The sequence below is a fragment of the Struthio camelus genome, chromosome 1, assembly GCF_040807025.1.
Source record: "Struthio camelus isolate bStrCam1 chromosome 1, bStrCam1.hap1, whole genome shotgun sequence".
NCBI classification, from domain to species: Eukaryota; Metazoa; Chordata; class Aves; order Struthioniformes; family Struthionidae; genus Struthio; species Struthio camelus.
In genome coordinates, this window is record NC_090942.1 from 164,932,590 (window position 1) to 164,954,296 (window position 21,707).

At 37.8% G+C, this 21,707-nt stretch overlaps 1 protein-coding gene across 1 annotated transcript in view; it reads left to right on the forward strand.

Moving 5' to 3' along the window:
- STK24 (serine/threonine kinase 24) overlaps positions 1 to 21,707 on the forward strand; it is a 64,768-nt gene that overhangs the window by 23,078 nt on the left and 19,983 nt on the right. The window contains exon 3 of the mRNA XM_068928634.1: positions 20,900 to 20,956. Coding sequence (XP_068784735.1) covers positions 20,900 to 20,956 — 57 coding nt within the window. The remainder of the gene's footprint in view (positions 1 to 20,899; positions 20,957 to 21,707) is intronic.

The window sequence follows — 21,707 nt, forward strand, 5'->3', positions numbered from 1 at the left end:
TGAGTATATAATTTTAATGATAATTATTTTGTCCTAGAAATTTACATTTTTAACTCATTTTAGCTACGTGTTAGTGCAGGGTAATATATCCAAATTTGCCATGCTGAATTTTCTTACTCTAAAAATTGTTTAATATCGCAGCTACCTCTTGTCAGAAATACATTTGCTTTGCCCCAATTATTTTTAAATTCAGGGACTAAGCCATGCGGGAAGTATTACTACTTTAACATGGAAAGTGAGTCTTATATGAGAAGCAGCTTATTGCCTGCACAGAGCAAATCTGTTCCCTCTAGACTTTGTCTGTTATTGGAGGTTTATGTGTAATTGCTGTAGTCAGAGTTTGATCGAGCAGAGCAATAAGCAGTAGTGAAGTGGGTACTAGTTTAGATTGTCACTATGAATATAAATTAATTTGAGGAAGTTCTTTTTGCTAGAAACCCCAAATTCTTTATACAAAACAGAAATACAAGTACTCAACTTCTTTCTAAAGTCACATTTTTAAAATATGATGTCTTCATGTTCCCATTCTGTAAGGACAAAGGGTTTCTGTCTATGGTAGGACTTAAGTAAGTAAGTAGCGTGTTACTCTTAAAGTGTATCACAGTGACATGATTTATGTGGATACATATCTCTAAAGGGCATACTTCTCTTTATCTGCCATGGTGTGTCAAAAACCTGTATCAGTGTTTCCTAATGAAATTGGCGTGTGTGATGATCTCCCCTGCCATGATGTGATTAAATGTTCCACAGATAGAAGAATTAAATCTCTTTTTAAATCCTTATAAAATTCATTTATGAAACCTCTCTGGGTCTATTGCCTTCTTCAGATTTTAGGTAGCAGCATTCACTGCCGCCTCTGTAATGGAATAGGAACTCTTTGTATTTCTTTTCAGATTTATTTTTTATAAAATTGTTTAAAATTATCTGCCCTCTCTTCTGAGTTTTGCCCTACTATACCTCTTTAAAAGTATTGCTACAAAATGTTTTTATTATAACAATTTTCTGTCTAGGAGTCTGTCCGCTCTGTTTTATGCATCTTACTCTGCTTTACTGATTTTTCCAGAGATTAGTTTAATTTGCTTCTAAAGTTGCTTCTCTTGCTCTTTCTTGGCTAAGTTGTTTGGAATCTGTTTTAATTCCTGAATTGAGATGGCTCTCTGATACTTTTTCTCCAGTTTTGGTTAATAACTTTCATCACTGCCTTATAATATTTTCATATTTCTTTGGTCTTGAATTATTTTTAGAAATATATAGGAGACAATTTATTTGTTGTCTTATTTTATCTTTAAATAGTTGAAGAATAAAGTTTTAGTTAATCTCGGGCTTTTTATATATATGCATATGTCTATAATATGTATAAATAACAGCTGAGCTTTATATTAAAAAAGCTGAAATTAATGTATATATGTATATATAGATATGTATATTTTTAAAAAGGATTAAAAAAATGCTTCTGTCTTAGACATCTAAATATACAGATGAGTAGTGATAGGGCAAATGATCACGAAGTATTCTCAGCATCCAGTATAACCAGGTACTAGTGATACTGCACCAGTATTGAACTAGTTTTGTAACATGCATAAAACCCCCAACTATAATCTTTCAGCTCATGGTGCTTCATTCTTGAGATGTATTTTTCTAGCACGCTTTTCAGCTTTTGAGATATCTTCTTTGGAACATCTTAACTCAATGAGGACCAGACTTTGGGTGTCATTTCACACCTCCTTTCCCCCAAACAAACAATTTCCTGTTCTGTAAAAGTATTTTAAGAATTCTTAAAAAAAAAAAAAATCTTTGAAAAGAGCTGACTCAAGCTAGGTGCATAAAGGATAGATTATGCTCATTTTCCTTTTGGTCTTTACACATCTATCGGTTATTTCTGGCTTTAGGACATAATACATCCATTGCTGTAAGCCAGGCTGGTGTTTCTATATACTGCAAGAGAATAGAAAATGGCTTCTAATCAAATTTTTATGAATGACACGATATGCCCTCATGAAATAATATGTGCTACTTCTATGAAGCTTGATTAAATGGGCTCTGTAGAGTAAGTTCAGGCAAACAGAGTCTAGAAATCATGATTTCTTTTGAAAAGCAGTGATTCGGAAAATAATTTGTAGTTTATTTTAGATAATCACCTGAGCATGAGGTCTTTAAATAATGTTGTGGCTCAGCAAAAATAAATCCTGTATTATCCTGTATTAATTCAATACTTGCTGAATTTAAAGAAGCTGAAGCTTCCATGCTTAAACTCAAGGATGTTAAGGTAGATATGTTGAATATCCTTGCTAAAGTGATATAAGTTATTTAATTTTGAATGCAGGCATTTACATGTGGCTTCAATGTGTTTTAAGTCAATGTCTTTTTGCTTTGTGCCTTTAATTGGTTTACTTTAACTTTTCTGAGCATCTGTGAGCTGATATGACCCAGCATGTGTGCTGTAGATCACCCAGAAGTTAATGGACTTAGTGCGTTCTGTCATTTGATCTAGCAGGCAGCCTGTGGCTGGTTACATCATGCTTGTCAGAATGGAAGAGCAGAGGTGGGGTTTTCCCGCCTAACATTAGGACTGCAGAATTCACTGCAACAGGGGCTGCTACCTCAGCAGTAGCAGAAGGGAAGCATGTTAGTAGTTTCTTGATGTTCAGTCATCTGTGTTATATGCTCTGCCCCACAGCAGCAGGTAATGCCTTTTCGGACTTGACTTTTGCAAACTGCTATTATTGAACTTCAGGGTGGGGTTAGGGACACATAAATGGAAAAGAGCTACGACTGTCTGACATTTCTCCTGTTACAGGTGCAGGCACCATTGCTGTTACTGCACTGAGCGAGAAGTTGAGGACGTGGAGTGCCTTCTCTAGTCTCTTGACGAAAGCCAGATGGAATTGTCTTATCCTGTAGGAGTGCCTGCAGCTGAAATGTGAAGGGAACTGGCATTTCAGATCCCGGCCTCTCTTACTACAAGCGTTTTAGAACGAAATGAGGCACTGCTCCCTGGGAGACAGTTCCAGTACTGGCAGGCTTGCTTCCCTCAGTGGCCCTAGCAGCAGAGGAGCAGAATGATGCCTGCCTTCATATGGCCATATGTGAAACTGACATCTGGGCGGACTACCCTGAAGGAGGTAGTGAAAGAGTTACTGTAATGGTTCTTTTAGGCTCTCAGATCCAGTTGGACTATTGAGACTGGATCTATTTAATTTAAAGAACAAGTTGAAAGCTTAGTTGATAGCAGTCCGAAATGGTCATAAATAAGACCAAGGCAAGAGCATATGAAAGAACACATGAGCTCTCTAGCACAGGTGTTTTTCCTGTGAGGCGCTGTTTTCGTATTTAAAAAGGATTGGTCTCTCCTCATTTCAGGGATGGTTACCTTGCATCTCTGAACTTTTGCTCATACGGTTTACAACTTGTATGTTTGTCTGTAGCTGTGGCCTTTAGTGAATAAGGAGTCCCTTGTTTGCCTTATCTTCATTCAGAGATACTGTTTTGCATTGTGACTCTGTAAGCTTTTGCTTCTAGAATCTGCATCATATTATCTTTCTGTCTGAATCTGTGTAGTGAAAGGTGATGAGTTCAAGAATTTTCCTATTTATCAGTGTAATCAGTTCTGAACTGTTGCTCTTGGTAAATAATTCTTACTGTATGAGCATATTGATTTTTGGGGGGGTGTCAGTAATGTATCTCAGAGAAAGTGGAGAGTTTGTGATAACTGTATTTCGTATTACCTAGCGCTTAGGTAGTTAACCTTGCCATGTCATTCAGATCTTGAGCTTTCTAAATTTTGATCTAAACAATGTAAAACATCCATTTTTTTTTTTAGAAGAAATATGTTTGCAGTTTTGTGCTTATTGTAATGCCCTTAAAAGCTACCTCTGTGCTCCTCCAATTGCTGGCTTCTGTATGCTATGAAATATATTCCTGTGCATAATTTCACATATCTTGGTAACTGCCTTTAGGCTGATCTGACAGCTAGCTGCTGCTGAAACAGGCAATCTTGTTCCACATCCTACTTTGTGTTTCTACTACTTCTCTTGCACTTGTTCCACAGACTGCAGCATGACTTGGTTCATCTGGGAAACTAGTCCATCAACACCTTTCCTCCTTCCTTCCAAAAAAACCCCACCCTCTGAAAGACAGAACCCAAACCCATATGGATTAGCTAGTTCAAATCTGTAGCTTCAAGATTGCTAGATCCAGTGCAAAAAGAGAGGTGGAAGGAGATGGTCCAATGATTGGGAGGTAGAGGAGAGCAGGACAACCCTTCTTGGTAACAGCTTGCTGCTGGATTAGCTGTAACATGAGATACAAGGGTATTTGTTCTTGCCATACAGATCCAAATGGCATAGCATTGCTTTCTAGAAGTATGTAATATTGTTTAAGTCAAATATCCTTCTGTATTTTGCATGCTAACTACTAGCTTGCTGCTAGTCTTTGAGATACTTGAAAAGGAAGTACATCCAGGTGCAAGGTTTTTCATCTGCTGCTGAAAGAGGAAGTCCAGCTCTGCTGTGCACCTGGCTGTTTCCTTCACTTCCCTGCCCTAGCAGTAGGGGCTATTTAAACTTTCAGGGAGGTGGTTCAGCTCCTTGAACTGGCAGGAGATTAATTACTTTTGTTCATTAAGCATGTGGTGGGGAGGAGTGAAAAGGGAGCATGGAATCAGATCGTTCAGGTAGGCATAAGGTTTTATGGGAGCACACAGCCAATTCACTGTTTATGAAACTTCTTAAATTAGCAAACAGTGCTGCTGAAGTGTGTGTATATGTATTTGTGTCCTGCTTCAGGAGGATCAGTTCCATGGTCCGGTTTCCCATATCGTTGTACAAAGAGGTCTTCTGGCACAAGGAGGGGAGGTAAAGGTTTTTCAGCTAATAGGAATGCAACCTACAGCACTAGTAGATGGCTGTTAATTTACTGATCTGCTGTTCTTAGGAACCTCTAAAACATTTGCTGCTTTGATTGAAAATGACACTCTTTATACCTCTCCACCGTAATCTTGCTGTATACCTTATGAGGTTGTTATGTGAGTGTCGTATCTTTAATGATATCATTAGATAGTTTGTACTTCTCAGTTAATATTCTTTTATGATTTCAAAGTATCAAGGCATTTATGCAGTTCTTTGTCAGATAAATTCTACTAGTTCTTCATATGATCTGTATGGAGATAGCTGTTTAAGTAGAGAAAAGTCACATGCTTTATGCACACAAAGGAGTATATCTGATGGCAAGCTATAGATAACCAATAAGCGTATTAAAATAGCTGAATATACAACTGTTAGAAACTGTTACTTTAAAAGCTGTTTAGAGACTCAAAACTACTAAACTTCAGAAGAAGAGTTTCACTGTGAGTAGGCATATCTACTGTATTAGTTATAAAACGTTGTGTTTTTTTGTGTTCGGGAACCAATGTTTTCAATGATGTTCTTAAGGTTTGTTTGTCACCCCAGTCTTCAAAAAGGGCAAGAAGGAGGAGCCAGGGAACTATAGGCCTGTCAGCCTCCCCTCCATGCCTGGAAAAGTGATGGAACAGCTCCTCCTGGAGGTCCTCACTAAGCATCTGGAGGACAAGAAGGTGATCAGGAGTAGTCAGCATGGATTCACCAAAGGGAAATCATGCTTGACCAATCTGATAGCCTTCCGTGATGGAATGACTGGCTGGGTGGATGAGGGCAGAGCAGTGGATGTTGTCTCCCTGGCCTTCAGCAAGGCTTTGGACACTGTCTGCCATCACATCCTCGTAGGTAAACTCAGGAAGTGTGGGCTAGATGAGTGGACGGTGAGGTGGACTGAGAACTGGCTGGACGGCCGAGCTCAGAGGGTTGTGGTGAATGGCGCAGAGTCAAGTTGGAGGCCTGAAGCTAGTGGTGTCCCGCAGGGGTCAGTCCTGGGTCCAGTCTTGTTCAATGCATTCATCAGTGACCTGGAGGAAGGGACAGAGTGCACCCTCAGCAAGTTTGCTGATGATCCTAAACTGGGGGGAGTGGCTGACACACCAGAAGACTGTGCTGCCCTTCAGAGGGACCTGGACAGGCCGGAGAGCTGGGCGGAGAGGAACCTCCTGAAGGTCAACAAAGGCAAGGGCAAGGTCCTGCACCTAGGGAGGAATAATCCCATGCAGCAGGACAGGCTGGGGGTTGACCTGCTGGAAAGTAGCTCTACCGAGAAGGACCTGGGAGTGCTGGTAGACAACAAGTTAAGCATGAGCCAGCAGTGTGTCCTGGTGGCCAAGAAGGCCAACGGTCTCCTGGGGTGCATGAGGCAGAGTGTTGCCAGCAGGTGGAGGGAGGTGATCCTGCCCCTCTCCTCAGCCCTGGGGAGCCTGCATTTGGAGTACTGTGTCCAGTTCTGGGCTCCCCAGGACAAGAGAGACATGGCACTCCTGGAGAGAGTCCAGCGGAGGGCTCCAAAGATGATGAGGGGACTGGAGCATCTCTCCTCTGAAGAAAGGCTGCGAGAGCTGGGCCTGTTCAGCCTGGAGAAGAGAAGACTGAGAGGCGATCTCATCAACGTGTATAAGTATCTGAAGGGGGAGTGTCAAGAGGATGAGGCCAGCCTCTTCTCCGTGGTGCCCAGCAACAGGACAAGAGGCAGTGGGCACAAACTGAACCACAGGAAGTTCCACCTGAACGTGAGGAAAAACTTCTTCCCTGTGAGGGTGACAGAGCATTGGAACAGGTTGCCCAGAGAGGTAGTGGAGTCTCCTTCGCTGGAGATATTCAAAACCCGTCTGGATGTGATCCTGGGCAATATGCTCTAGAGGACCCTGCTTGAGCCAGGGGGGTTGGACTAGATGATCTCCAGAGGTCCCTTCCAACCTAAACCATTCAGTGATTCTGTTTCTCTTTAGATCTGCTTTTATCATTTACTGCTAAATTTTTAAGCTGTTGTATAACAGTTGAGATAGAAATGATTATTTGGCGATGCTGAGGTTTTTTTCCCTCTCCCCTTTTTTCTTCAGCAGTTTCTTGAAAGAGCAATTTTAGAAGGAAAGGAAACAAAATGGACGTGAATGAATGGTCAGGAATAGAAGGTGTTTATAGCGGTTATTAGATATCAAGACAAGAATTGTGTGGTGGAAAGTGGAAAAAAAGTGGAAAATATTAAAAGGATTCATGGAAGAATGATGCGTTTGCAGGGATTGGAATGATGAGCTTGGCAGAAGTCTGTGCTGAAGGGCTTGGTTGGTTCTAGGGCTTATACATTCTACTGTGTTAGTAGTAAGGATTTTAGAGAAGGAGGACTGGTGTATGGATATTCTCTAAAGGGATGGTGGGATATAATAACTGTGACTGAGAAAGGTACAGGGAAAAGAGGAGTGAAGACTTGCAAACCACAGAGTGAGAAGGCAACAAGGTCTTGGAGTTGTATACGCAAATGGTAAAAGGGATTAAACTAATGGGTAGATTGATATTTGTGCAAAGGATAAGTAAATTTGAGTTTCACCTTTCATTTTAATTTAACTTGATGTAGTGATAAACAGGAACAGATGTAAGCATCACAGCACTCGTTTTCTGGACAGTGAGGGGAAGGGGTTCTTGTGTCTTTTATATTGGAAGTTTGGTTTCTGGTCTAGAGAGGAGTAATTCATAAAACCTTTGACTGTTAATATAAGCTGCTCCAGTGAAATAAGTTTAAGATCTTTAGGTGCATATAGGATGGCATTTTGGTGGAAAAAAGTTTACTAATCTTAGTATTTATTGGATGGCATTTTCCCAGGTAGAAAGTTTATTCATCTAGTAAAGCCAAAGTTTATAAGAAACTATCTTTTAAAGTTTACTTGCTACTTTTGTTGTAATGCAATTCATCTGGAAGAATGAATTCTGTATAATCATGCTAATTTACTTTGCTTCTCATTTCTTATTTTGGGACTTTGTACAGTTTATTAATAACTGCTTGATGTGTCTCACTAAAATTCACTTCCGTGTAAAGCTTTGATTATGGGTTATGTTCTGTGTTACTGCCTTCTTGGTGAATAGAAAAAATGTTGAGATTGGCATAGAGCTATGTAAATCACTTGTTAATCTTTGAACGTCCCTTTAAATACATTTTCTGGGAGAAGATTTGCCACAGATTGCAGGGGTTTTTTTTCCCCATGAAACAGGGACTACCTAGGCTTGGTTACTAAGTAGTTACTTATCTGGTAGGCAGGGAAGATGGGAATGAATATTGTCAACCTTTAGGCAATAAAAAACTTGCATTGTAAAAGAATAATGGTTATAAGAGACAGGGCTTTTCACCCCTTCCCCCCACTCCTTTTTTTTTTCCGGAGAGAAAAGGTGGTAAACTAGCTATAGAGAGGTGGGAGGAGGAAGAGTGTGAACTCGTGCACACCTAGAGTGTTCCAAAGAAGTGGTTACCCAGCCCTTCAGGAAGTGAAATGTGTGCAGTTCTGTAATTGTTATATAAGTTTCTTGTGTTTGCTAGCTAAGAACTGGTTTTGCAGCCAATACGAGAAATATGTGTCTGTGTGCTTCCACTATCACATACTTCAGAAGAGGAGTTATAAATCAAGATTGCCCATTAGTTTGGAGCTCTAGGAAATCATGTGTTTAACATGACATGCCTAGGCTTGTGACAGCTGGACTGTAAAGATTCATTTCTGTGATGGAAGTGCATGTGCCTAGCAAATGTGCCAAAGAGGCTGAGAATGTGGACAGTGTTACAGCTGACTCAGACCAAGGAAAACATGGAGCTTGTGGCTCTGGCATGGTGGCATCCAAACACGGAAGTCTGCTAGATGTCCTGCAAAAGGAGTCTTTATCAGTACTGTGACAGAATTTTGTTTATCTTGGCAAATGGCTCTGTAAGTTATGTTACAAGTAGTTTACTGCTAAAAGAATACATTTAAGGATTAGTTGTGTACTGCCGTGATAATTGCAAGAGGTAATTGTTGAACAGTGACCTACTACATTAGACTGTAGAATACACCGACTAGTATGTATGTCTAGAAAAGACAAAACTTTTTTTTTTTCTTGATCTGAAGAAGGTGGGAATTTCATAGTGCTGGAAAATGAATGAAAATGATTCAAAAGGCAAATAGCTTTATATACATACACATGCACACCCAAATATACACATATACATACACACACGTATACACACACACACAATACTGTACACTGAGGATATCCTGCTTAGTCTGAAAAATCATGCTGCCCATCTTTTTCATTGACTACATAGTGTCCAAAATGGAATGAGCACTTCTTCTCTTTCTTTAGTCTGTTCTGCGTTGGCTGCCCAGCAGATGATTTTTTTTTTTCTCTGTGGTTGAACATGTTAGATGGCTGACAAACCTTAATTAAAGGAAGTAAATGCGCCACATGCAAAACCACAATGATTTCTTTGATTGCAGGGACCTTTTGGCCAGCTTGCAGTAAGGACTTGTGTTTAGAAGAGAACCTTTGGGCTCATCTGTATCTCCCTCCCCTCAAAGGGATGGCAGCCCGAGGACAGCTAGCATTCATCCTGACGCCAAGAGACTTCAAAGGAGGTAAGCGCCTCAGAAATGCTCCCCAGACAAAATACTTCTCATCAGTCCTGCACCCCAACGTGGTAATATTCTTCAGCAGACCATTACCATCTCCTAAAGGTTTCTGTTCTTAGCTCCTTCATGAAAATCTTTGGAGAACTCCCTGAGGCCTTATCAGCTGTTTGCAGCACCATTAATATTCATGGACATATGCATTGCTACCAGTAGTCCTTGTCCATTTGCCTAACAATGTGCCCTCAGCATAAGGGAAGAAGACGCTTTATTCTTCCTGGGTTCATACTCAGACAAACGTTCCTCTCCTTTCCTTATTTTATTTTTCATGTTTTGGATCAGATTCAAAACTTGAACTTTTCTGAGTTCATGATCCTTAAGGATAAAATTAAAATTAGGGAAAAACCTCTGTTTGCTCTCCACAGTCTTAAAAGACTCTTTTTTATGGATCTCTGAATGATTCATTAATACGTAGATGTTTTCCACCTAATTCTTTGTGTGTGTTTAGATTTCTACAGAGCATTATCCTACGAAATATTGCATTTCATTCTGCTGGAGGGAAATATGTCCTTCAGGAATTGTTTTTTCTTGTCAGATGCCATCTCGATGCAGCACAGCTGTTTATATCTTTTAAATGCCTATGGAATAGTTTTTTAGTGGAAAGCTCAATTTAAAAGAAACAGAAGTGAACCATGATGTCAGGAATTCAAACACAGAGATCTCACATTAGCTTTTTTTTTCCTTGCATGCAGGTGATTCGTAGCAATGCTCAGCTCTAGATCTTACTTTTCTTGTTCTTCTTCCGGTAAGCATTTTGCAAAACACACTAAGAGCAGCACCAGAAACAAGAGGAAGATTTTTTTTTGCAGTTTTTTTTTTTTTGGTGAGAATATTTGGGCATAGAGCAGACTTATTAGTGAATAGGAGTTATGTTTGCTGAAGAGATTTCTTCTAAGGGTGTGGATTTGAAGAGCATACTTGGCACTGAGACCGTTTAAGCTATCTCTGTTACTAACTCCTGTGTGATTGCAGGTACCTTATTAACAACTTTTGCCTTGTTTTTCCCTTTGTGACATGAGTATATTATTTATTGGTTTGACTTTTTTCTAACCTAAAAAAGAGCTTTCCAACTATGTCAAGTACTTTTAATAATGGCTGTCTAGCTAACTTTCTTATTCAACTCTACCATATAAATATGAAGAACCTATAGATTGAAACCTGAATATATTAAGGTAGTAAGGAGGAGGGTTGTCCCATAAGCATGCAACCTAATTCTTTTCCAAAGCTATGTGACCGTAGATTTACCTGTGGGTGTTTTCAAAAACTTACAGATCCTCCAGATTTCATTTTAAAAAATGCTTAACGGTCCATACTATGTTGATAGATTCAGTTAGCTTGTTTTTTGCTTGTCTGTTTTCAATAGTTGGGGTTTTTTTTTTTTTTGAATGCTGAGACTTCTGTTACGGTAGTCAGCTTTCATGATTTCATTGGAAATTTTTTTTTAATCTTCTAAATTTCATGTGTATGTATATTGTTCAAGTGTAAGATTTTGGATCGTTTTTCTTAATACATAATCTTTCCAAGAGATACTTTATGTCCGTCCATGCCCCTTCTTCTAGCTTTCAAAAAAGCAAAACAAATATTTAAATTCAAAGAAGGAAATGTTCACAAAACTGCGAATCTCTTTCAGGGAGTTGTTCTAGTACTCCTTCTTATCTCTACAATGTATTACCGAATGTGCCAAAACAAGCAGGAGCACACTGAAGCTGATGTAATCTTGTCAAGTTCATTTTGTTCCTGTAAGACAAGCTAAAGAGAATTACAGGCATGTTTTATTTTTATTCATGAGTTGCCCTCTTCTGTGAGCAGGTGAGAAGGAAATCAAGGCACTTTTTATTTATTTACTTCATTTGAGCAGCTTTCTAATATCAGTGAAAGGCTTTTTAAATATCGTATTTTATGCATACTTTTTTAGGAATTCAGAAAAGAGTAGAAATAGGGCTGAGAATTTAAAGTCTGCTTACTAGTGTCTAATGAAATATCTGTGATGGACATACATTTTGATTATGGGAGAGCTAGCTATATGTGGGAAGTGTTACTCGGAGGCTCAGGAATTCATGAAATGCTTGGAGAATTCCTTCTGATGGTAAATCTGGTTATTGCTTTGTAATTTTTTCCTGGAGGGAACTATTCAAAGTAATATTCTTTCTCTTTGAAGCCTTTCAAATTGATAGAAAAATTCATCTTCTTGGTTTAAGAAACAAATCGGCCTGAACTGCAGTCTTCAATCGTCTGCCAGATACTCTGCTTCAACATGGCTAAATTTTTGCTCATACTTTCTTGATGAATAGATTATCTGAATTTGTGTTTCTTAAGATCTGTTTTTGCTCTTTTTATACTCCAGACCTCCAAAAAAGAATATTAATTTCCAAGGTTAAAGTTAGCTAGTTTGTTACAGCTGTTGATGTTTCAGTTATTCCTTACCTTTCTAAGAGCCTCGAGCTTGAAGATCCTGCTCTAAAACATGGACCATCAGTTGCAACAGGAAGGAGGAGGAAGGGCTTATCTTTGGTGGCTAAGGCAACCTGGGTGGCTCTAGCCTTGTAAATAGTTTCTCTTGTTCTTCGAAGTCAGCAGTTTCCTTTCCATGCTATCTGACCTTCACAAAAACTCCATCTTTAGGAAATAATATAGATTTGATTTTTAATGAAATCTATAATGACATTATAGCTTCCGTCTTTATAAACTGATACACCAGTCTATACAAGTTGATATTGTAGTAGTAGGTGGAAGTAAGTGAAAGCGTATTAACAGATGAATAGCTTGTCAAAAAAAAAAAATTGCAGTGAAGGATGAACTGAATGATGGAGCTTAATGTATCTCCTAAGAAGAGCTGGAATGACAGCAGCTTTCTTTATTTTTTGTAATGAGGCTAAAGAACTTTTTGTTGGTCAGATATGCAAGAAAAAATAGTAGTACTTACTGAGATTGTCTTTAAAAACAAAATGCTACTTTATCATTTTAGAGGCAGAAAACTACACTGTCTTAGAAAGGTAGCCTGAATTAGCACGGAAAAATTTTGTGTGGTTTATCTTCTGTGAAGAGCAATCTAAAAGCTTATGAAAACATTTTATCCATTCTTTAATAATTGACAGATACCATAGGAGCTAGATATAGAGTGGTAGATTCGGTTTGTCCGTTTGTAATGGGAAGAACTTGATTATTTAGTACCCATGCTAACAGAATTGGTGTTCGAATTTGGGAGAAACTGCAATGTAAATAACTTATTTTGTGATCAGTAATTTTATCCTGTTACATTCCTTTCATCTGTCAAAAGAGTTATTAATTGACATTGAGCAATCTAACTGGCATCTCGATAGGGTGTTTGAAGTTCATGGGACATTGCTTACCTTCTCTATCCAAGGATTGTGTACTGGAAAGAATGGCATGAAAGCAGATGGTGGTATGCTATTCATTTTGCACTTTCAACATACGGCAACACTGGGTTTAGCTCTGATTCAATTTTAAATTGAACCAGTAATATATTTATATGTGTAATATTTACAATTAGATAAGAAGTGACAAGAATTAAGGTCATGAAATACAGCAGGATGCATTCACTGATGAAACTATGTATTTACTGAATATATTAATATCCATCGTATACTGATAATCAGTAAACTTTCTTTTATCAAATGGTATCTGCTCTCATACTAATCTATGGATCTAAAAGTTGAATAGAAGTTGAATAAAAGTCCACTAACAACTCGAAAGTCTGCAAATCCTGTGAGTTTCAAGGACCTAATGTCAGTGTGTCAAGTCAAGGGTGGCTTCTCTCTAATAGCCTAAAACAATAATTTTCTTGTACGTGTCAGAGTACTTCAAATATTTTTTATAAAATGATAAGCTCTTGAGGAAAGACTTTTAAAATATCAGTGTACTTCTGGAGATCTTGATACTTGTTTTCAGGTTTGAGAAGGCTGGTGTTGTTCATTTAGTGTCGTTCTGAAATCACAGAATCACAGAACGGTTTAGGTTGGAAGGGACCTCTGGAGATTATCTAGTCCAACCCCCCTGGCTCAAGCAGGGTCCTCTAGAGCATATTGCCCAGGATCGCATCCAGACGGGTTTTGAATATCTCCAGCGAAGGAGACTCCACTACCTCTCTGGGCAACCTGTTCCAGTGCTCTGTCACCCTCACAGGGAAGAAGTTTTTTCTCAGGTTCAGGTGGAACTTCCTGTGGTTCAGTTTGTGCCCACTGCCTCTTGTCCTGTTGCTGGGCACCACGGAGAAGAGGCTGGCCTCATCCTCTTGACACTCCCCCTTCAGATACTTATACACGTTGATGAGATCGCCTCTCAACCTTCTCTTCTCCAGGCTGAACAGGCCCAGCTCTCGCAGCCTTTCTTCAGAGGAGAGATGCTCCAGTCCCCTCATCATCTTGGTAGCCCTCTGCTGGACTCTCTCCAGGAGTGCCATGTCTCTCTTGTCCTGGGGAGCCCAGAATTGGACACAGTACTCCAAATGCAGGCTCCCCAGGGCTGAGGAGAGGGGCAGGATCACCTCCCTCCACCTGCTGGCAACACTCTGCCTCATGCACCCCAGGAGACCGTTGGCCTTCTTGGCCACAAGGCCACACTGCTGGCTCATGCTTAACTTGTTGTCTACCAGCACTCCCAGGTCCTTCTCGGCAGAGCAGGTCAACCCCCAGCCTGTCCTGCTGCATGGGATTATTCCTCCCTAGGTGCAGGACCTTGCCCTTGCCTTTGTTGACCTTCAGGAGGTTCCTCTCCGCCCAGCTCTCCGGCCTGTCCAGGTCCCTCTGAAGGGCAGCACAGTCTTCTGGTGTGTCAGCCACTCCCCCCAGTTTAGTATCATCAGCAAACTTGCTGAGGGTGCACTCTGTCCCTTCCTCCAGGTCATTGATGAATATATTGAACAAGACTGGACCCAGGACTGACCCCTGCGGGACACCGCTAGCTACAGGCCTCCCATGGTTTAGGCTTGTCTAAGAGACCCAAATACCACAAATAGCCACAATGGCAAGTGTCGTTTCCTGGCACTGTCTCAATGCATCGTTTATGGCATCCTACAAAATGTATATTTTTTTCTGATCGATCACTGTATCTTTTATCTGCATGTAAGCTCACATGTGTCCATATGAGTTAACAGATAATAAGGACTCAAATGCTAGCAGTATCCTTATCTTTCATGCTGCAGAACAAGAGAACCTCTACTAATGCAATTGCGTGTTTAGAGGAGATTGCTGATGAGTAAAGAATAGTTGACTGAAATTGAACTTGATGATTTTGAAAAAAGGAAAGCTTATTGAAGAATTCAGATATACGAGCGATCATATTCCTTAGGATGTATTTCTGTTTGACTAACCCTTTCTTCCACTTTTTATGAAGGGTACTGGAATGTCAAATGTTTTCAGCTTCGTTTTGGAAGGGTGGTTTTTTGCTTCTGAGTTGAGCAGATTGCACAGCTTGTTGTTCTAGGGCTGGACCTTCTTCAGAGGGGAAAGGTGAGAGAGCATCTTTGGCATTAGGTCATTCTGCCACCTGGTGGCTTTATAAAGCAGCATGGACTTCAGCAGCATAATAAGAAACACAAGTGTGAAATACAGCTGCCTCTAAAATCTTTCATTTGGAAACAAGGACTCAGTGGACAAGTTTGTTTAAAGTCGAAGAGGAGAAAATCTTTATCTCTGTATCATATTTTTGAAATTGGGCATCTAAGAATCAGTGTGCAAATATTTGAGAAGGTTCTAGTTTGGTACTGTTGTTGGACTTTCCTGATGTTTTCATATATGAAGTTAGCAAAATAGGAATCTCAGTGAGGTGCGGCAACAAACTGTAGCAAAACAGGAATCTCAGTGCGGCAACAAACTGTAGCAGGCAGGAATGCAGTTTAGAGAGTTTATTTGGTTGTGTACATTGCATATCTCAGGGTTCTTTTAATGTGAGTTCTGTGCCGGATAATCAGTATGAAAATTGATAATAAATGTGTACCAGTATTGAAATAGGAATCTCTCTTTTTTTTTTTTTTATCTGTATCAGTTCAGCATATATATCAGTTAAACTGAAATGTTTATTAAACAAAATCGCTATTGAATTCTACTCATAGTCACATACCACATACTGCACAATGTATCTCAGCTTTGGGCCAGTTTGTTTTTTCAGATTAAAGTTCTGTTGAAGTATGTTTTGTCGATTCAGGTATGTTTTGCAATGCTGTAGGTTTTCCTCCTACTTTGTAGATCAATTTAAACTAGTTCTTATTTTGATTAACAAATCTGTTGTATTATTTTGAATATCTAAGTTATAGTTTGTAATTCCTTTTGATCTGTTGTCTTTGATGTAAGTTACAAGTGTTTGTAAATACAGGTTTCCAGTAGAGTTTGGAGATGATTTGTCTCTAGAAAAATGAAAAGCTTTGAGTAACAGATTTTTTTAATGCACTTCTAGAAATACTTTTTATTCTGCTGCCTATTGTGTACCATGAATTTGAGGTGGGAAATACTCTTTCTCATAATAGATGGGAACTTTGTTTCACTTCAGGCATCATTCAAGTCGTGTTTACAGTTGTGCTGCTGTTTTCAAATTGCATTAGCTGACTTCCTTGATTTGGTACTTTTATCTAAATTTTGAAATGCTCTGAAGATCACTTGGTGTTACTACTTTTGAGTGCTTGTAGTCTTTCTCCTTTATGGTTCTCTGCAAACCCTGAATCTCCCAAGAAAGATTTAGGTACATTTTGATTGTTCAAATATACTTTGGCTTGATTGCTTCTGGTGAATCCTGCCTGTTTAATATCACACAGCCAAGAAATGTGTTCTCCATTTTAAAAAAAGTAAAACAAGACATCTCTAAAGATGGACGTCTCCATATTTACTCACATATTTTATTAGCTTCATAATGATTTATAAAGAAATGTTTAATCTTTCTCATGTTTGTATACTTCTTTTGTACAGCTCAAATTTCTATTAAAACGGAATTCTGAGGCTCCAGAAGAGTCTTTTGGTGGATGGTCCTTGATTTTTGCATGTTAGGGGAAGTTCTTTCCCCACTGTAACTGCGTTTTATTTATAACTACTTTCATGATATAATAGTGAATTAATTGAGAACACATTATTAGAGATAAGGTTGCTTTTGCCAGTTTTCTTTTTTGTCCTGTGTGGTTGCAGAGTTAAAATAGAAGTCAAACTGCAAGAAGAGCGAACTAGGAAAGGAAAGTCTTTATAGAAACTCTGCCCTTCAGTAACAGAGCTTCTCTTAGATTTCAAAGCTGTTCCTTTTTCAAGCTTCATGGCATCAAAGAAAAAACCCATGTTCCTACTATGAAAAAATAAACATTCCATATGCCTTCATTAATGTGCTCATTTATATTTATAGAGGAGTAGTGATGCTAAATTTGGATTAGTAGCTCACCATGGCGCCACTGTATTTGGAAGAAACCTCAGTGCTCTGTTGTGACTGATGTTTGAAAGAAGAAAACTGATCTTATTTCAGATCTTAAAACAGAGCGCCTGATGGTGGTAGTCTCAGTATACAAATGTAGTTTTTTGTTGAAAGTATAGTATGTAAGTGCTTTTTCTGATTAATCTACTGAAGATAATTTAGTGCTTTTGGTGTTTCATCCGAAAGGAAAAATGGGGGATGCATACAAAAAAGAGGGAGAAGTACAAGGGGAGACAGAATCTTCAGCTGCCTAAAAAGCAAAAGCAATAATAGGTGTTAGGGAATGTCAAGAGTGCGAGAGATATTGGCAAAGTAATGAAAGAAAGAGGTGCATTTTTCTGGTGATGCCAAAGATAGTTGACAGTAGTGCTCTAGTTGCCTTGCACTGTTGCCAAGTGGCATAAAGTAAGTGTATATGGGTTAACTGATTCTAAAAGTGAAATACGTTTTGGTGAATTGCTTGATAAAATCTCACCAAAAACATTCCTTTGTATTTTCTTGTTAAGCAATTTATGCAGATTTTAAATAAGAAAACCAAGAAAATCAATTCCAGCAAGGATTAGTTACAGTGATAGTAAGATTCACTACAATGGAATTTATTTCTGTTCAGATTTTTCACATGTATGATGAGAACTTAATTGGAGGAGCAGTATATTGGGGAGGATGGTAGAGGCACATTTAAGATCAATTTTAGTTGACTCTAGGGCAATGTAGATAAAGATACCATAATCATAACATATGGCTATTGTTTTACTTCACACAGGGATACAAGTGCAGTTGTGTAAGTGTCCTAAGTGCATTTCCACACCTTACTGAATTTTAGATTTATTTTAAAATGTAATATTACTGAGTTTACTGGATTCATAGCTATTATATTATAAACTGAGAAATGTGACCCCAAGCAATTGTTCATGAAAGCTTCAGGAGGAAAGATTAGGCAAACTTTAAAAAAAAAAAAAGTATGAATCATGATAAAAAGACTGAATTATGATCATATTCAAAACATGACGTTCTTATATCTTTTAAAGTTATTTTATGCTACTTCCAAACTTTTATATTCAACTTGTTTTGAGTATTATCAAAAGTATAAGAATTTGGTAGCTAGTTTTGGGAAGAATTTTTATCTTTTGGGAAATTGTTGTATCCTAATTGAAGTTGTTATTTCTTTAAATCTATGAGATACTTGAGATGTTAGAAAATGGAAGATGTATTTTCTCTTGATTTCTTATGTTTTTTTTTGTTGTGTATGTGAATTTTTTTTTAATTTTCAGTAAGATTAAGGGGTTCAATCTGCCTTACCATGTTCTTTCCTAACTAGGCATTTCTGCTGAAATAAGTGGTAGTGATATAGTTGACATGTTTGTACTTAATTCATCGTTAAATTTTGTATGTACACAAAACTGGAGTATGCAAGCTATTTCATGCTACTTTAAAAGACAGGTTTTCAAGACAGGTTTTCAATGCCTTTTTTTTTTTTCCTTTTTGATATACTGATTGTGTTGACTGACCTCAGGAAGATTTCTGAAGATGAAATGACTCAGAATAAGTCGCCTCTCAAAAGCATGCTTGTTCTGAAACTATTGGGATTGGAGCCTTTGGGCCTCTGGGAAGGTAAAATCTGGGAAACTTAGCCACAAAAAAATAACTATTTCAGGATTATAAGGGATTCTCTTAAGACATGCAATAATTCTTTCAGCATCTCTGGTGTCTGCAGGAAGTAAACATTATGAAACCGCTTTACAAAGATTGTAATGTAGACTTCTTTAAGTTTTAAAATTATTTTTTTTATAAGAGCTATGATCTGCTTCTCTTAAAATATTTTTAACAAGATTGTGTTTGTCAAATACCAGTAGTTGACTCCCGAAGAACAAGTATAGAAATACTTTTATCTGTAAATTAAAGATAGTGGATGGTGAAGGAACTCTAGACTAGGATCTTACCTGAAAATGGTACAACTTGTGAAAATTGAGATAGGTGGAGGGCTGTGTGCTTTTACTTACAAAAGGTGCATTCTGAGGTCAGACAGAGGACAGATGCAGATGTAGTTACAGCTGTAACAATGACTAAAGGGCCTAAGTGATTACTAAGAGCTAGAATTTTCAAATTCTTCACATAATTTTTAAAAAGTTACATTATGCAGTTGTTCGAATGCTCTCTGTTTCACACTCTCACTTGCCTTCTCTTGCACTCACACACTCTCTTTATAACCGTCTTTATAGATGAATATTCAGAGTGTCTCACGTGTTCTGGCTGTCAGTTACTGTGTTCACATTAATTTTTATTTTGCAGATTAAAGTGAATTAATCTTATTGCTATTTATCTGCTCCTTGCTTTATAAAAGATACTTAGGTTTTATGCTTGAATTCTTGTGAGTATTTGGTACATGGCGTTAAAACTAATAAACCGTAATATAACTTGATAATCATAACAAAATGTATGGTTCATGCAGCAATTTCACTTGAATATTTATCTAGTGGATTTATGGCTTTGCTTTAATTCATGTCTCAAGGGTTCTACTGCAAGGGAAAGGTGGACTTACTGCTTCTCCTAGCGTATTTAGGAATAAGACACTGCAAACAGCAGAAACAAATTCCTGAGGCCAGTCTCTTTCTTACTGTAGTATATACAATAGTATATATTGTATTATACGTTTCTGAAATACATCAAGCTTTCCCTTGGAAAAGGGAAAACGAGCTTTTATACGAGCTTAATTTCTTTTAGCTTTTGTATGTGTATGGGGTGTGGTTGCTTAAATCCTGTGAGGTATTTCAGGGTAATTGTAACTCCTCCCAAACTTTGTTACTTGGTAAAACTAACAAATTGCTGTAGCCATCTACAATAAACTTTATTCTCTATCTTTCTCATTGCTTTCATCTTTCTTGAACATAGTTGTCCAGAATTCTATACCGTATATCAGATGAATAAACATTAGAAGAGAAAATTTTCCAGTATTCTTCCTTAACTCATAACTTACCTGTTTTAGATCCATCTTTCAAGAGAATGAAACAATTCAGTGATTTGAACAATACATTTTAAATGAAATTCAACTTACACAGGAGTTAAGCTTATTAAGGAAAATATTTTGAGTATCTATACTAATGAAGATAATAAAATGAAGACATTTTATAGTAATGAAAGGAAATATATTTTATGTAATGTAAATAATATTTGGTATTCTGAATGTCTGTATTAGAGTTTTTAAATGTAAATGTTTATTCTCTGCTTGCACTGCCTGACCCCTGTCCGTCTTGTTTCCTGTCTCACCAGATAGTTTTACCAAAACGTACTAATGACTGTCATAAGAACAAGACGGTTAGGTGGGTGGCTTTTGGGAGTTAATATGCTGAAGTCAGGGCCTCAGAATACTTGTGCGTTTCTGGTTCTAGTCATTCTTGTTTCCAATTCCAAGGCTTTGACCATTGGATTAGATGTTTATGTTCTTTATGTTTTCGGTTTAAAGGTGAAGTTTCCTTCTGCTACATTACTGTTTGGCTGGTATTGAAGAGAATGTTCTGGATTTCTGGATGCTATTTGTATTCTGCTATCTGTATTCTGGATGCTATCTGTATTCTAGCAGTATTAGTATCAATACACAGAAGAAGTACCATGAGTGTGTATCAGTTATTTGAAGTAATTAACTTCTAATGTCTGTGCTGTTACCTTCTGATGAATGTGGGGTAGCTTTCCACTTGTTCAATTAAAAGAACAGAATTAAACTTTCTTGAGAACACACAGTTGTGTAAATAGCTTGTGAATTCCTCATCAGATGGGACCAAAAAGAATATCACATCTTAAATCCAGAGGTATCTTGGAGATACAGCTAAACATTGGTGGTGTTTCAGAGCTGTAGATCCTTTCTTCACCAAAAAGGATGAAACAAGTCTTAAAACTTAACGATAAAGAACTGATCTTTTTTTCCCTGTAATATTCTTTTTTTGTTGTTTTGTTTTACAGGATACAAAGCTATGGATAATAATGGAATATCTTGGCGGAGGCTCTGCCCTTGATCTTGTAAGTAAATTATTTATGATTTTTTAACTTTAGGCCAAATAATTACTTTCTTCTCTTACTCTGTTATATAATTCTGGAAAGCATATGTCATTTGCTTATGATGCTGTATATTCTAATATAAAATGTTATGGTTTTACAAGTGTAAGATTATTACTTTAAGTGGGAAAGTAATGTAACTAGATGCCTTAAGAAACAAAAGCTTTTGTTTTAATTTGGATATTCCCAGGAAAAGAGAAAAAGTGTTTGTCAATGCCACAAAAATGTTATTTTTCTGTGAACCAAGACGGATTATTTGTCCAGATGGAAGTGAAGTAAGCAACATAATATTGGAAGCAAGATATAAACACTTTCATCTTAGAATACTGAACTTCGGTCAACCAGAGAACACTAGAAGCTGAAAATAATTAGTATTTTCTGTCTCTTATTTCTACTAATGTAATTAAGTCTGGTGTATACATTTTAAAACAACACCCTCCATCCCTAGTCCCCTCCATTTCTCCCCCAAAACACAAGCCAGAAGTTTCCCTATTTGAATTCTCACTAAAGTTTAAATGGAGATAGAGACACGATCTTAGCTGACATTAAAACACCTTTCTTTGAAAGATGTGTTTTTTTGTGTTTGCATACCATGTGTTTAAAAAAAATAAAATCAAATCAGAACCTTATATATTTAGTGAACCATATCCATTCTGCTTCTCTTCCATCAAAAATTTTAGTGTCTAATTCTGCAAGGAGATCTGCTTAATAAAGC